The following is a 16,281-nucleotide window of genomic DNA, read 5'->3' as shown; positions in this document are numbered from 1 at the left end:
GCATCTCTACGATCGTCTCCATGGGAGAATAGCTGCCTGCATTGCTGCGAAAGGTGGATATACACTGTACTAGTGCCGACATTGTGCATGCTCTGTTGCCTCTGTCTATGTGCCTGTGGTTCTGTCAGTGTGATCATGTGATGTATCTGACCCCAGGAATGTGTCAATAAAGTTTCCCCTTCCTGGGACAATGAATTCACGGTGTTCTTATTTCACTTTCCAGGAGTGTAGATACATGGGATGAACGGTTGCGTCAGGACGTTTATTCGCGAAGCTGCCATAAAGTGTTGCCGAAAAATAGGGAGTAAGAACAGAATGCGGTACATCAGTTACTCGTTTACGTGGGACCACTGCAGATAAGTAGGTTTTTGGCTGATTTGATGTGTTTACGCTTTTGTGCAGGTGCTGGGAGCCGTGGTGACGTACTTCATGGTGCTGGTGCAGCTCAAGTAGGCGGCACCTGACCTCTGCTGTCATCTGTGGTGCCGCCAGGCAGCTGCAGGTGCAGGTGCAGGTGGGGAAGGAAGTGGAGTTGGGGATCCACGAGCTGGAGTTGGGACCAAATACTGCGGGCCAGTTGCAGATGCGATGTGGTCCCGCGACAGTTTCAAGTGTCGCTCGCAGAGCACTGCAAGTGGGACATCGCTACAAGGAAAAGCTGTGTTTCACGTCGTTACAGGCTTGTATGTACGGCCAGAACTAATCTGGGTGCTCAGAAATTACCAGCACAAAATCTGCGTAAATATTATCAAAGTTACAGCACTTATTCGCAAATCCTCTTGTATTAATGCCCTTCCTGTATTTATCTTAGCGGAGAAATAAGCAAGGTAGTGAATGTGTAGCACGGAGGCCATTTCTTAGGAAAAGTAAACCTATAAAAAATGTAATATATCTACCCATACTTAAAAGTAGAAACGATTTAAATGGTATATGAAGCATCGATTTAGCAGTGAAGATAGAGCAGGTGCGTTCAAAGGCTGGAACTCACAGCAATTAACGATTTCCCAATCTCAAGTCTAAGCATATAATTGGGCTAGTTTTGAGTTAGTGTCCGACTCTGATAGAAAAAAATTAAAAATTTTGAGACCAGAGGAAGGAAAACTTTATTACGTCGGCAGAAATATCTACTGGCCAACGTGATTTTGTTGTAAGAATACCTTAGTAGCTGCAAATAGGAGCTAGCTCACGCAGTTTACTCCAGGTCTTTACAATTGGTGTTATGACAACAATTTCTCGCCCTAACATTACTTATTGAAGCATCTCATTGGTATGTATGATGTGTGAATGTGTACACCGTTCCCATTTCGGTGCGCCCTCTTACAGCCTCCGCAGCTTCAACCCTAATCGTCCCTTTATCGTTTCGACTGGCATTGAAGCGCCTCTTCAAGAGAATGAGGATAATGGTTCACACATCTTGAAGGAGTAAAAGGTGTCATTTAAAACGTGTTTGTGAAAACCACCTGATCCACTCAGGCCAAACACAAACACACAATGGAACATGGAGTTCTCCACGCATTTATACACATTAACAGCAACTACTTAAAAATTGTGCTAGGGTAAGAGGCCCAGAAGTTTTGCGGCTAGGTATCAGTCAGAGAGCCAGCTCTTCAGTAGCTTTGTTTACATAGCTATCTTTGTGTCAGCTCTAGTTCAGTGAGTCTACGTAATAAATTACTGCATTAGGCTATATGTTTTTTGATATAACAGTAGTCGACATAACACAACAATATTAAATAGGAAACACTTTGGGGATTTTCTGCAAATATTATTAAGATTATATTTCTGCTTCTTAGGCCGTTGTCAGACAGCAGTTGAAAATTGCGACCACAAATTAAGTGACGCGCGCGATATTACAAATATATTGCTAATTTAGATACAGAAGTCTGTCGTTTGTAGTACAGTACCGTACTAAATTGTCAGCTGTAGCGAAGGCGATAGACAGCTACGCTAGCAGTGCGTACAAATAAGCAAATGAAATTAGCCGACTGATGATAGTGAAACTTCAACGAATCGTGTATGAGTGAAAAAGAAGAAAAAAGAAGAAAATTGTGTTTCCTCGCTTCAGAATCATTTTTAAAAACTATTTATTGTAATCTAAAATTTGCGCAACTGAAACTTACAAATATATTGCTAATTTAGATACAGAAGTCTGTCGTTTGTAGTACAGTACCGTACTAAATTGTCAGCTGTAGCGAAGGCGATAGACAGCTACGCTAGCAGTGCGTACAAATAAGCAAATGAAATTAGCCGACTGATGATAGTGAAACTTCAACGAATCGTGTATGAGTGAAAAAGAAGAAAAAAGAAGAAAATTGTGTTTCCTCGCTTCAGAATCATTTTTAAAAACTATTTATTGTAATCTAAAATTTGCGCAACTGAAACTTATTTTAGGAGGTGGAGAGGAGGGGTCTTTTTGTCATTTAGAACTAAGTATAAGTTGGCTACCTGCTTCATTCATTTATTTCAGGTAAATCCACTAGTGTCACCTTTCTTCTTCTCTTAACAATATATTAAACGTCACCATCTACTTCTTATAGCTAGTTTTCTGAAGCCCTGTAAAAGCTGTGTTTGTGTTTTACATTCTCCACCTTCTTTCATATTCTGGTAACATAATTGCTACAGCTCTTCCTCACTGCCGTCATATACGTTTCTACAGAATCTGCAGGTGATATTATACACGCCATTCTGTAACAAATGTATGATTTTGTGTTTACTAGTAAATAATTTTTTTGTTATGTTATGGTACAACTTTCGTGTACAGAGCGTAACTGACGATGGCCTAAGAAGCAAATAGTCGCATCGTAATAAAATAGTATTCGCAGAACACCACGGAAGCGTTTCTTCTTGATATTAGGACTTTTAAACTAATAACAAAACCGTATGTTACAAAACTGTTTCCAATCCTCATGGGAAATATCAGTTCCGCATTTGTACCAAAAATATTATTACCATTTGCACAAAAGTTTTTGGAAGAATTTTCGAACCGCCTTCAGGTTTAGGAGACCACTAGTTCCTGGTACTGATGTTTATAAGTCCCTGTAACAAGAAAATGCTTAGAGCCGGCGGTGGCAGGGAATTGTGCTTCTATGGCGTGATTTATTTAGAGGAGTGCTAGCAGGATAATACATACTTAACATATTACGGACATGTGTACCTCGTGCTCGTTCAATGTGAAACTTCAAGCTGTCTCCCTCTACATCCTGACGGTCAGTTACTCAGAGTGAGCTTTATGAAACATGGGTCACACTTAAAAAACGCGTATCAGAATTCAGCTGCAGTTTCAGTCTCGTCTTAGAGGTGTAAAAGACTTAAATTTGCTTATTTCACAGACACAAACCAGCGTCTTACAAGAATAAATAAAAATTTATGTTTGCCTGCAATATATGTGAATAACGAGTATTCAATACAGAGTACACGAGCACAAAACTTACGTTGCGAAGAAGGTGCCAGTTTTTCGGATTTCAGAGCTCCATTCATAATTTATTGCTTCACCAATAATCCCTGATAATTTTCGGAGAGACAGAAGTGGGAACAAAACGTCGGTGCATTAACGAAGCACACACATAATCTTACTATAATTCTCACAACTTCAGTGGAACGTGTATCACGTGGTAGCCTTCTGGATGCAAACAGGCAGCCCCAACAGATATTTGGACAATAGCAGGCGTCAGCCATCTTCTCGGTATTAACGCTGTCAACGAGCAAAGCACCTTTCTCTAATGTATTTCGCGGTTAAGTTACTTGGAAGTGATCTCATTTTTTGTCAGAAGTACGTACAAGTAATGTTGTGTATTTTGGTATTAATTCTAAATTAATAACATAGTGCTATGGGGTTGGAATGGCAAACTCAACATTCGAACGAAACTCCAAATTAAACAATTGTAAGATGATGCACATAAACGTTGAATGAATGTTTGATCAGTACCCCGGACTTTCACATTTTTCTGTATCATATGGATATCTGAGAAGTGATTAATTTTGTATTGTTGTCAGTAAACAACTCTGGCTAATGTCTCATGCACTTTTCGAGAAGAAATTGAGTTCTGTACAGGCGTTACAATTTTCGTTTCTAAATGCAGTTGAATATGAAAATGTCTGTTACGTTCTGATATCTCCATTTCTGTATCGTGCAACATAATTTCATATAAAAATATACAATATAGAAATTTATATAGCTGCTCACACTGTTCAAAGCAACGTCTGGCCTATTCAGACTGTAGCATAATTCCTGAAATCACACTCCAGAGGAAAGCTTCCGTTAGTTTCAAGCTAAGGAGCAGGCATTATGACGTGCTCAGATGAGGCAAACGTCAGAAAAAAATATCCTGCATCATGGATAGGTCCGGGTTTGAGTCCTGGTCCCGCTCGCTGTAGCAATCCGTCATGCTGGATGGTAAAATAATTTTCGTTATATCAAAATGTAACGTGGCCAACGTTTCCTAAACTATGTCGAGTGACTCTCACAATACTGACAAACAGACAACACACTGACATACTCGTGGGAATGGTGTAACAATCAAGCTCATGCAGGTCCAGTCAAAAAAGTCAACTACAGTCTAAAATCCTTATTTTCCTACATAATCATTCACACCTGTGACAACAGTCATTTCGTTACAGTGACTAGTTTTGGGCAATCACGTCCATTTTCAGTCCACGGCCTTAGACGCAAGTGTAAACTTACAGTTCCCCTGATGTATATTTGAGTAACCACATACGCATTATTCTTCACCATAATTCGGTTGCTCACCATATTTACTCACATGTACGTTGGTGGGAAATGTATTATTACACTTATGTCTGAGGCCATGGATTGAAAATGATTGTCATAGTCCAGAACTAGATACCACAAGGAAATTATTCTTATTTGAACTGTGACGTATATTAAAGGTAAATACAGTTTTGATAACCTAAGACGTTGTTGCTGTCCCACGCCAATATGTTGGGACTTCATGAGTCAAAATTTAGCCTATTATAAAGCAATTAACAAATCAGCTTCCTGTAATATGAGTGAGCAGCCTGTACAAATTGTTTCAAAGATGTTTTTCACTTTCATTTGTAGAAGTCCCCAGCCACAAGCGGAAAATTACGTTCTATAAATAACCAGCAAACAATTTTTCTCAAGAAATCAAAAACACTCGTGAAGTGCGAAGTACAGCACGGATAGGATGTGTAAGGGTAAACTATTCTGGTGACTGACAACACCTTCCAGTTTCCTTCCTTATTATTTTTCAGTGATAAATAACAGGTAGACAATCTAACAGCCGGAATTCCACCCAACAACAGCTCCGATTTGATGGTAAACTCTTTAACATCGGTGGATGTGAGTTCTACACATTACACGGAAATATTATGCAGCCACTATACGCAAGAACAGAGACCCTACGTTTAGAGAAGTTGGCGACAGAACAGTGTCATTTACTTTGGTAAGCATGCGTCAGCCCCCCCCCCCCCCCCTTATCTCACTCTCTTTCTCTCTGTCTCTCTCTGGCAGATGTATAAGCGATAGTACTGTAACTTTGAAAAAAAAATATATGTTCTTAATTCATCCAGTCTTTGAGCTGTACTGGAAAACGTTATACTCTGTGATAGCAACGTAGCGCTCCCGTCAAGGGAGCGCAGTTTCAAGTGACGCACACAAATTTCCATTTGAATAGACGTAGTGAGCACTGTAAAATCTACGTGTCTTACCACATTTCGCAAGCACGAAAGCACCAACACCGGCTTTCGATTTATAAACACGCCCTGTGGGGGGTGAAGTGCACATATTTGTGCGTAAATAACGCTCATGCAGAATCACTACTTTTTTCAAGAAGAGTACAAATGCAAGATGATTATATTCTGTACAATATATTAAAGATCACGTTATTTTTATCTATATATACACATTGATTGTCAGCTTTACCTCATTTGGAGGTTTAATAATGTACAGATAGTGTTGAATAAAGATGTTTTGGAAAAAAAATCCCATCTTCAGCAGCATGCCATGCTGTATGCGTGTAAACTGTAACTCGATTTAATTGAGCTAACTGCTGTTAACAAAATGAATAAATATTTTTCCTTCCTAATTATATCCTTCCAAAAATGTCCTTCTGGTTTTTTAAATTCTATTTATTAAGCATTAGCCGATCATGCAACAAGGCTATCATCAGTCGTGCACACCTAATGTTGACAAATAAGTCTCTCCGCTTCCACACTCACTGTATTTCTACACTGATATCCAGAAATTAAAGAAAAATCCGGAATGAAAGGACGAATTGCGACGTGGAGTTATTGCCAGACTGAAGGCAGAGTCAACTCAGAAGAGATTAGATGGTTACAAAAGTGTTCATGTTTATATTGTTCATAGTCTTCAGCAACAGTCTCTAGCCAGGGATTTAGAATCAATAATGTTCAGTGGAGGAAAGACAAGAGCTACGCCGGCCGCTGTGGCCGAGCGGTTCTAGGCGCTTGAGTCCGGAACCGCGCTGCTGCTACAGTCGCAGGTTCGAATCCTGCCTCGGGCATGGATGTGTGTGATGTCCTTAGGTTAGTTAGGTTTAAGTAGTTCTAAATTCTAGGGTACTTATGACCTCAGATGTTAAGTCCCGTAGTGCTCAGAGCCATTTGAACCATTTGAACAAGAGCTAAGATGCATGACGATAACAGATGTACTGTTACGCACCTATAAGAAGGGGACTGCACCTCCATTCCAACGCTTCTGTTCTAGTTGCAGCCGCCTTAGGTTCAATAAACTCGAATGTTGCAGTATCTTCAGAGCGACTCCTTTTCCCCATGACTTTATATGTCTAACACCGACTGTGATATCAATGGAAGTATCCTTGATATATATCTGATTCACCATCACTATCACAACCATCACCATCACCACCAACACCACCAGCACCACTACCAACAACAACAGCAACACCACCATCACTCTCGTCACCATCATTATTATCATCATCATCATCATCATCATCATCGTCACCACAACGACCACCACCATAATCAATTTCACATCCACAGTCTTCAGTGATATGTGTACATGTTCCTCTCACTTGTTTTCCTAGGTCATGTACCAATCATCTATTTACTGTCTTTTCTTCCGTCTTGGAATCCAGAGGAAAATTTCCTTGACGCATCTGTCATCTCCCCATCTTATAACACTAATTCTGTCACGGTAAAGGCAAATATATCACTCTACAGGGATAAGATGTAAGCAAACCCACCCTAAAATAGTAACCCATACCAGGCTTTTAGACTTTACCGTGTTCATGCTGTAAGGGGAAAGTAATCGGACCGAATTTCGTCACGTGAAGGGTTAGGTGTTGTAAAGGTGCAAAAATTTTTTTAGCGGGATTCGAACCAACGGCATGTTGCTTAGTAAGTAAAATTTGTGGTCATGGAAATTAAAGACAGGTCGCCAGCTTATATTACGTAAAAGCAATTTCCACTAAATGTACAGTAAATTAATTGCAGAACTGAACCTCAATTAGAAATCTATTTATTAATTGAACAAGAAAAACACTAGTAGCCACTAGCAAAGCAGTCTTCAAACTGCTTCGTGTTTAAATAATTTGGCAACAAACTATCTCACGCTTTAGTCTGTAAGAAACAACACTGGTTGCTGTATGCAGTAGCACTAATCTGTCTGACATAGAGTGGCCCTGAAACTTCACTGTCGATAAACTTTGGTTTTAGAATAGTAACCAAACTGTTGTTTAACTAGCATTGCCTCTATTTATTTCCATAGAATGTATATTAGCCTTAGCATTGTCAGATCATGAATGATACAAGCCAGCCTTGAAACTGTTATGGCTTATACAGGGTGTTACAAATAGGACGGCCAAACTTTCAGGAAACATTCCTCACACACAAATAAAGAAAAGATGTTATGTGGACAAGTGTCCGGAAACGCTTAATTTCCATGTTAGAGCTCATTTTAGTTTCGTTAGTATGTACTGTACTTCCTCGGTTCACCGCCAGTTGGCCCAATTGAAGGAAGGTAATGTTGACTTCGGTGCTTGTGTTGACATGCGACTCATTGCTCTACAGTACTAGCATAAAGCACATCAGTACGTAGCATCAACAGATTAGTGTTCATCACGAACGTGGTTTTGCAATCAGTGCAATGTTTACAAATGCGGAGTTGGCAGATGCCCATTTGATGTATGGATTAGCACGGGGCAATAGCCGTGGCGCGGTACGTTAATATCGAGACAGATTCCCAGAACGAAGCTGTCCCGACAGGAACACGTTCGAAGCAATTGATCGGTGTCTTAGGGAGCACGGAACATTCCAACCAATGACTCGCGACTGGGGAAGACCTAGAACGACGAGGACACCTGCAATGGACGAGGCAATTCTTCGTGCAGTTGACGATAACCCTAATGTCAGCGTCAGAGAAGTTGCTGCTGTACAAGGTAACGTTGACCACGTCACTGTATGGAGAGTGCTACGGGAGAACCAGTTGTTTCCGTACCATGTACAGCGTGTGCAGGCACTATCAGCAGCTGATTGGCCTCCACGGGTACACTTCTGCGAATGGTTCATCCAACAATGTGTCAATCCTCATTTCAGTGCAAATGTTCTCTTTACGGATGAGGCTTCATTCTAACGTGATCAAATTGTAAATTTTCACAATCAACATGTGTGAGCTGACGAGAATCCGCACGCAATTGTGTAATCACGTCATCATCACAGATTTTCTGTGAACGTTTGGGCAGGCATCGTTGGTGATGTCTTGATTGGGCCCCATGTTCTTCCACCTACGCTCAATGGAGCACGTTATCATGATTTCATACGGGATACTCTACCTGTGCTGCTAGAACATGTGCCTTTACAAGTACGACACAACATGTGGTTCATGCACGATGGAGCTCCTGCACATTTCAGTCGAAGTGTTCGTACGCTTCTCAACAATAGATTCGGCGACCGATGGATTGGTAGAGGCGGACCAATTCCATAGGCTCCACGCTCTCCTGACCTCAACCCTCTTGACTTTCATATATGGGGGCATTTGAAAGCTCTTGTCTACGCAACCCCGGTACCAAATGTAAAAACTCTTCGTGCTCGTATTGTGGACGGCTGTGATGCAATACGCCATTCTCCAGGGCTACATCAGCGCATCAGGTATTCCATGCGACGCAGGGTGGATGCACGTATCCTCGCTAACGGACGACATTTAGAACACTTCCTGTAACAAAGTGTTTGAAGTCACGCTGGTACGTTCTGTTGCTGTGTGTTTCCATTCCATGATTTATGTGATTTGAAGAGAAGTAATAAAATGAGCTCTAACATGGAAAGTAAGCGTTTCCGGACACATGTCCACATAACATATTTTCTTTCTTTGTGTGTGAGGAATGTTTCTTGAAAGTTTGGCCGTACCTTTTTGTAACACCCTGTATAAGTTACTGCAATTCATAATTGCAGGTACAAAAATATTTCAGTAGTGGCTAACTAGCTTTAAACCAACTTTCGCCGTTATTTTAAGGACCCAATACTTGAAACATAGGGGAGCCGTAAGTTTTGTGACACCTGACTTGCCTCTTGAACAACACCTATGATATTAAACAATAGTAACAAATACACATAAACAGAAATACAAAAAAGCAATCATACAAATCTGTTACACCAATAGAGATGTCTGTTACACCAACAGACAAGTCTGTTACACCAATAGCCATGCTGTAGCCCTTAAAACTGTTATGGCACAAGCGGGTCGCAACGACGTCAAGCGCCGACGCCACATGGCAACACACTGCCGTCGGGTTGGTTGCCAGCTCAGCCCCTGAGACTACGTGACGTTGCGATTCCGTCATTTGCAGCCCGACCTACAGAGGGCCTTCGTGTACACCGGGTCGCGGTGCAGAGAGCCTGCAAATTAGCAAGAGAGATCGCTCATCCACGAATCTTGTGCCGCATCCGCCTAAATCACGGACAGCCAATCAGGAAGAAGTGTACCTCCGCTCTGTGGGTATTTAGAACCACGTACTCGGCGATCATTGTACTATACAGTAAAATGGAGACCCTCCGTGACACGGTCGCTGGACTCCAAACCATCGGCATCACAGTTCCACGGAGCTGGCACCGACACACCGTCCCGCTCATTATCCTGGAGGACTCGGATTCGGGCTATGACTGACGATAGGCTCAATAGACCACGTTTTTCTGTCCGTTTTCGTACAGTCACTAGCAGTGGCCTTTCCTCGTCCAGCCACTTTTTTCCTTGACCATACAGTTGGCGAATTACTGCACCCCTCCTCTGTACTTCGACCGTCGGAGGGCGGCACGGAACTTAAAGTTCCACCGCCAACACCTTCAAAGTGCTATGCTCGGCTGTTATTCAGCCGTTGCTTTGAGTCTTCTCTCACTTGTCCACCGAGGCATTTGGGCCAGATCTGAACCAGTGACGCTGTGTATTATTAAACTGCTACAAAAAAATCTTTGTAGTTACGACGCAGCCAGCCAACAGACGAAGTCTGCTCCAGATCCAACACCGCCTTCCGACCGCCGATGCCGTCGCTAAGCGACCTCGGAACCGCCTCGCAGGCCTGTTGGTATGCTGTCAGACGCCATTAGCCAGACTGTAGGAACTGTGAGCTCGTACATATCGTAACTTAAGTGTTAATCTGTTCCAAAACGCTCCGCTGAAGAAGAGCGTGGTCTTAAACGTTTGATAGTCAACTAGTAGAGAACGAACTCTGTTAAAGCCTTTGTTTCGTTGTTACAAGTACTTGCGTTTAATTGTGAACTTATTTTCGTGTTAGAAAACAGTCACGAAGTTGTATTCTTTTTTACGGTCATCGAAGATCATTTGTGTTGAATTCTTTTCGTTCTGAAATTTAGAGGATGAACTATATGCTCGTGTGTTTCTTGTAGAAGAGTTCAGAGTCCAAGACACTTCACGCATAATACTGGTTTTTAGTAAACACTGTTCTCCAGGAAATGTCATATTCTAAGAAATGATTTTAACGGTTCTTTAAAGTTAACTCTTTTCGTAGAAAGAGTAATAAAATAGTTGTTTTCTATATGTTTAACTTACGGATTTCACACAAGACTGCTTCCTAATCCAAAAATTTCTGTTCCACGAAAATTATCACTTCTATTACCGCAAGTATTCAGTCAGTCACATTCTCTTTGACTTAGACAATCTGAGTAAATTTTATCACAGGAATAGCATCCTATGAAGGTGAACGACACGGGATAAATCAAGGTTTGGACACGTACCGTTCGTCACTTATAATGCGAACACTTCAGCAAACGCATTCATATGCACAACTAAACATTGCATTGCCTGAAGGTGGAGGTGATCTGTTGCGATTGAACAATCTCGTACGATGCAGTCATGACTCTTGACTTATTTTACTCTGCATCCCTTTTCTTGACGTCGGAAATGCAAGTTTCAGAGCCCTCCAATGAATGCCATGACTACAACGGCTAATAATAATTCACATCCGAAGCTTATTCAAACAAATGTCCAGAAATTCTCGCCTCATTTAGCACTCGAGATCTTGATTCTTCAAAGGCCAACCACAGATTATCTCGCCGCAAAGAATCTCCAGTGCCATTTCACGCCTATTCACGTTTCACATTCTCGGCTAATCCTTTCCGTTGCGGAGGGATTCCTCTCCATATTTTCTGTCTTATACAATTCTACATACCCTAAGCACGAACCACTAATTTCTGTTGCAATTTAATACATGCACAACGTAAAACAACAGCTTTACAAAAGATATTTACAAAAGTATTTCTGATTTCGTTAAGTTACAGAATGGGAAAAGAAATTTACATGCATCTCACAGTTAAAGAATCGATAATCGACGTGTTACATCCTGACCACATGCCCCGCCTACAACAATCTCATCTCCATTAAAGACATACTTACGTGTTCGGCTACATTCCACCTAGTGATTCCATCCATTGCTCCGCGAGCGACCCTTAGTTAATAGGTTATAGCTAATTTTACAATTTAGTTGTAGGCAAACTGAAATGTTAGTTTCGGAACCACTTCAGTACAGGGCGTAGTAAAAGCAAACCCAGCAATTTTTACTCTTATATTTATTCCTTTCTTGTTCATCTTGTCGTTCTGTACAACGCGAAAACTTAAAACGGGTTCTATGACTTCGTCATTAATTCGTATTTTCATTTTAATGTGTTTATTGTCTGTTATTTTAGTCCTAGAAAATAAATGGAATCGAGACTTACAAGCAAAATACCTTTATGGCCTTCAGAAAACGGTTCTTGTGGAATCGCTCGAAGCACCGTAGTCACCCGTTTTGGATATCCACATTAATACAGAAGATGAAACTTGGGGCTACCAATACGATCCATAGGCCTAGCGACTACCAGTGTCATGATTTTCATCGTGTTCCCCCTCTGCCTTGGACAGAAACTTATGGTGGACCAAGTATTTACTGTCGAAAATGGCCATCAACAGAATCTTAATCTTAGATTTTGTAAGTCGAATTTTTAGCGTGGCTGGGAATACGACGCACACCTGACAATCGACTGTAACTTGGTCTCATCGTATTGCTAGCACCAGGCCTCAACTCCTGTAATGATGCGGGTTTCCAACAACGCGTGAACACGGCGCTTCGAACGATTCCACAAGAAGCGTTTGCCGACAGTTTCCAACAGCCTCAGACCCGATATTGGAAGTGTGTTGTAGCAAATCGTGATTATTTTGAGGGCCAATAAAGGTATTTTGTTTGTAACTACAGTTTCCTTTCTTTTTTGAGATATTTCAACGAACTTGTAGTAGTAGTAGTAGTTTCATTCATCTGTGGAGCATTTTTACGAGAATGGACATGTCTTTGTACTATAATTTGAGAACAAGAAGTAAACAGATTCATATATACTGCTATTTACGTACTTACAGATGTTGTTTGACATGTGTGGGACAGGTTGTCGACCATGGCCGTATAGCAGTGGCCATCTCTGTATTTCCTTAAACTACTTTGGGAAAATCACGGATAACCTAAATCACGATGACTTAGAAACTACTTCTACCACATTCTTTCTTGAAGTTTATTTGTACTAAAACAAAAAGTACCAAGTCTGACAGACCGAGACTTGGGGTCCATCTGGCTTTGCTTTCAGTCGTTCTGATAATAGGCAAAGGTGACAGATTCTAGTTCCAGTATGTAGCGTTTCCTGTGATTGTGTAAAAATATCCCTTGCTTTGTGCCGACAACGTCATTATTTTTCAAAAAGTATATTGTACTTAAAGTGCGCAGCAGCCAGTAGGAATAAGGCCGCCAAGTGTTCACTAGTTCACTTGACAAGCCGATACTCTGTGTGCACACTTGCTGTACGGCCAGCAGCAGAAGTGCGTGACCCCAAGAAGGAAGCTGCGGAACATTTCTCATCACTTATTGTTACACACTTTCATGACATCACGTACATAACACCTATCTACTCTAGTTACCTGTAGCAACATGCGCAATGCCAATCCATGTTTCCAACTTACTCATACCAAGGCCTCCACCACATTGTAGTTAAAATAATACTGTTCTACTTTCTCTAATTGACAAGTGAATTTAATTTTCACTGCCACCATTTCTACCATTTCCTCATCTCCTAAAACATACTGTAATGTATTCCACTGACTTCCCACAGTAAACAATTTTCTAAAAAATATTGGCATTTTGTTCAAAAACTTACTTTTTTAGAAAAAAATCTGCTGTGGTCCTAGAAAAATTGTCCCAGTGGATTACATGGAAATAAGTATCTCAGTACTAGAGACCTCTCCTGGCTACAGCTAAATTTGTATAACTGCAGGACGCCGCCAGGAAATTACCAGCACTTGTTATGTACCAATGAGTACAAGTTGTTTGACGATGATACTTGCATCAGAATACTTTTAAATGTATGTGTGATTGATAGCCATATTTTTATGCATACCCAGATTTTCTGCGTAATTATCCCTCAGAAAACATATTTTTGTTACATTAGTGATTTTCCTCATTTGTAACAGATGTGATGAAGGCAGTAAGCCGAAACCCTCCATTGAGAACTGTATGTCATATGTGATCAAGACAGACATTTACGAATAAAAGTATAATGCTCTCGCTAAGTGCTGCACCCAGATTTCGGATGAGGTCTTCAAAACGTACTCCACACATAAATCACATTTCTGTGAAAAAGGATGGTAACACAATCCTCAAGTAGTCCACCAATACTGCTTCAAGTAGACTCACGTGCCGCTAACCTATTAGGAACAGCCGAAGCCTCCATCAGACCATTATCAGTGATATATACCGGTATACTGATGTCGGAGGTAAGACGCCACGTGACATCGGATAACCGTATCACGTAAGTACTTAATATGGGCAGATTATTACATAGGTAAATTACGCAAGAAACTTCAATATTAGATCTACAAACACGAGAACTCTGAAACACTAGTGCTCAACTACTTCACTATGTTGGATGAAGGTAAGTCTTTTGAAATTACACTGCTCTTACTACCCCGAACAAACCTTGATTCATTATTACAATTGTCGGTATCAGCAGTGACCTGCAGTCGTTTTTGTGGTCAGTGTTGCAGCATAAAAGGCTTCGTGAGACTGAGGTGCATTCGTAGGCCGAAGGTCAAACTGTTTGTTTATTCTACAGGAAATAAAGTTCTTTCATACGTTACTTATACAGGATTAACACTGTTGTTATGTCCCAAGCGAACTACGCCGGATTAACGCTATTATTACACTACCAATCAAAAGTGTTCTATCAACTATAACAACTATCGATTTGTGGTTGAAACAAGGACTTCTCAGATACTGAAACAATGATAAAGACGTAAAGACTAAGGGCCTTTGTTGTATATTGGACTGGTCTTTCGCAGAGAGGGGTGCTGATGAATATCCATAACACTGACGTGCCTTTATCTATGACGGTTTTATGCGGATAGGCCTCATTCCTTCAGTTATCTGTGAAGCCACCTTTTTCACATTATTTTACCGTACGCTGTGTGTATCTAGCACTGTGGTTGCATACCTCATCCTGTTCATAGCATATTATCTCATAATTGGACAGAAAGAACAGATTTTTAATTAAAAACGTCCTGTAATTGTAGCTCAGCACCAGGAAGGGTATTCTAATAGGACAGTAGCAACAAAAGCTGGTCGCCCAATCTGCGTTGGTGTATACATTGAGCAACTCAAGTAAACTAGTGTCATTGCAAGTATTTCGCGATCTGGAAGACCGCGAGTAACTTCATACAGGGAAGAGGAGTTCATATGTGTACAGAGTAAACGTCAGAGAACTCATACTACACTTTAAATGCGCGAGAAAGTAAACAGTATGCAATCTACTTCAAATTCTAACAGTGCAACACCGTCTTCGTAAACAAGGTTTAAAGGTGTGCATAGCGGCCAAAAAAATCCTTACTATGCAAACGAAATTAGGTAAACAGATTGCTATAGGCACAGCAACATAAAAACTGGAGTGTGAAGCAATGGTCCAAAGTGTAATTAAGAGATGAATCTAAGTTTGAGGTATTTACAATTTTTCCTTGAATGTTTGATCGTAGACTTCGTGGAGGATGTATGAAGAGTAGAGCGTGACACCAATGGCAGAGTATGGTGGAGGGTGGGTCATGTTATGGGTGACAAAGTCTGAAATCTAGTGAGAATTAATGGACATTCAAGAAGGAAACTTATGACAGGAAACTGATCAACAATGCAATTCCATCGGGCAAGAGACTTATTGGTCGTGGGTTTATTCTGCAGCAGGACAATGATCCCGAACATGATTCTAAATTGTGAGAGGGCATGTCAATAGATAAGAGAAGTGTGGAGAATTGAAGAATGTGATTTGGCTAAGTCAGTTCCCTGACTTAAATCCCATTGATTTCTTGTGGTATGAATTCGACAGGGAGCTCGGGAAACCAAGATCATACGAAGTTTAAAATGTATAGAGTAACTTCCACAGATGCACAGTAAGATCGACGCATAGTGATGAGCGATCGCTACTGTGTCATCAGGTACAAGTGGGAACCGTCTGTCTGTTAGCAGCATGATTACCATCACGTATGCCTCGGCCAGGCTACCAATGACACAGCAACACTACATCTACATGGTTACTCTGCAATTCACACTTAAGTGCCTGGAAGAGGGTTCATCGAACCATTTTCATGCTACTTCTCTACTATTCCACTCTCGAATGGCGCGTGGGAAAAAGGAACACCTAAATCTTTCCGTTCGAGCTCCGATTTCTCTTATTTTATTATGATGATCATTTCACCCAAAGTAGGTGGGTGTCAACAAAATATTTTTGCATTCGGAAGAGAAAGTTGGTGAT

General features: G+C 41.0%; 1 protein-coding gene across 1 annotated transcript in view; it reads left to right on the top strand.

Moving 5' to 3' along the window:
- Window positions 1-717, top strand: part of LOC124711998 (odorant receptor coreceptor) — a 337,140-nt gene extending 336,423 nt beyond the window's left edge. The window contains exon 9 of the mRNA XM_047242283.1: window positions 403-717. Within this exon, the coding sequence (XP_047098239.1) occupies window positions 403-453 (51 nt within the window). The 3' untranslated portion in view covers window positions 454-717. The remainder of the gene's footprint in view (window positions 1-402) is intronic.
- The last annotated feature ends 15,564 nt before the right edge of the window (window positions 718-16,281 follow it).

Source organism: Schistocerca piceifrons, chromosome 8, assembly GCF_021461385.2.
Source record: "Schistocerca piceifrons isolate TAMUIC-IGC-003096 chromosome 8, iqSchPice1.1, whole genome shotgun sequence".
In the NCBI taxonomy this organism is placed as follows: Eukaryota; Metazoa; Arthropoda; class Insecta; order Orthoptera; family Acrididae; genus Schistocerca; species Schistocerca piceifrons.
This window is presented reverse-complemented; position numbering and strand designations above follow the sequence as displayed.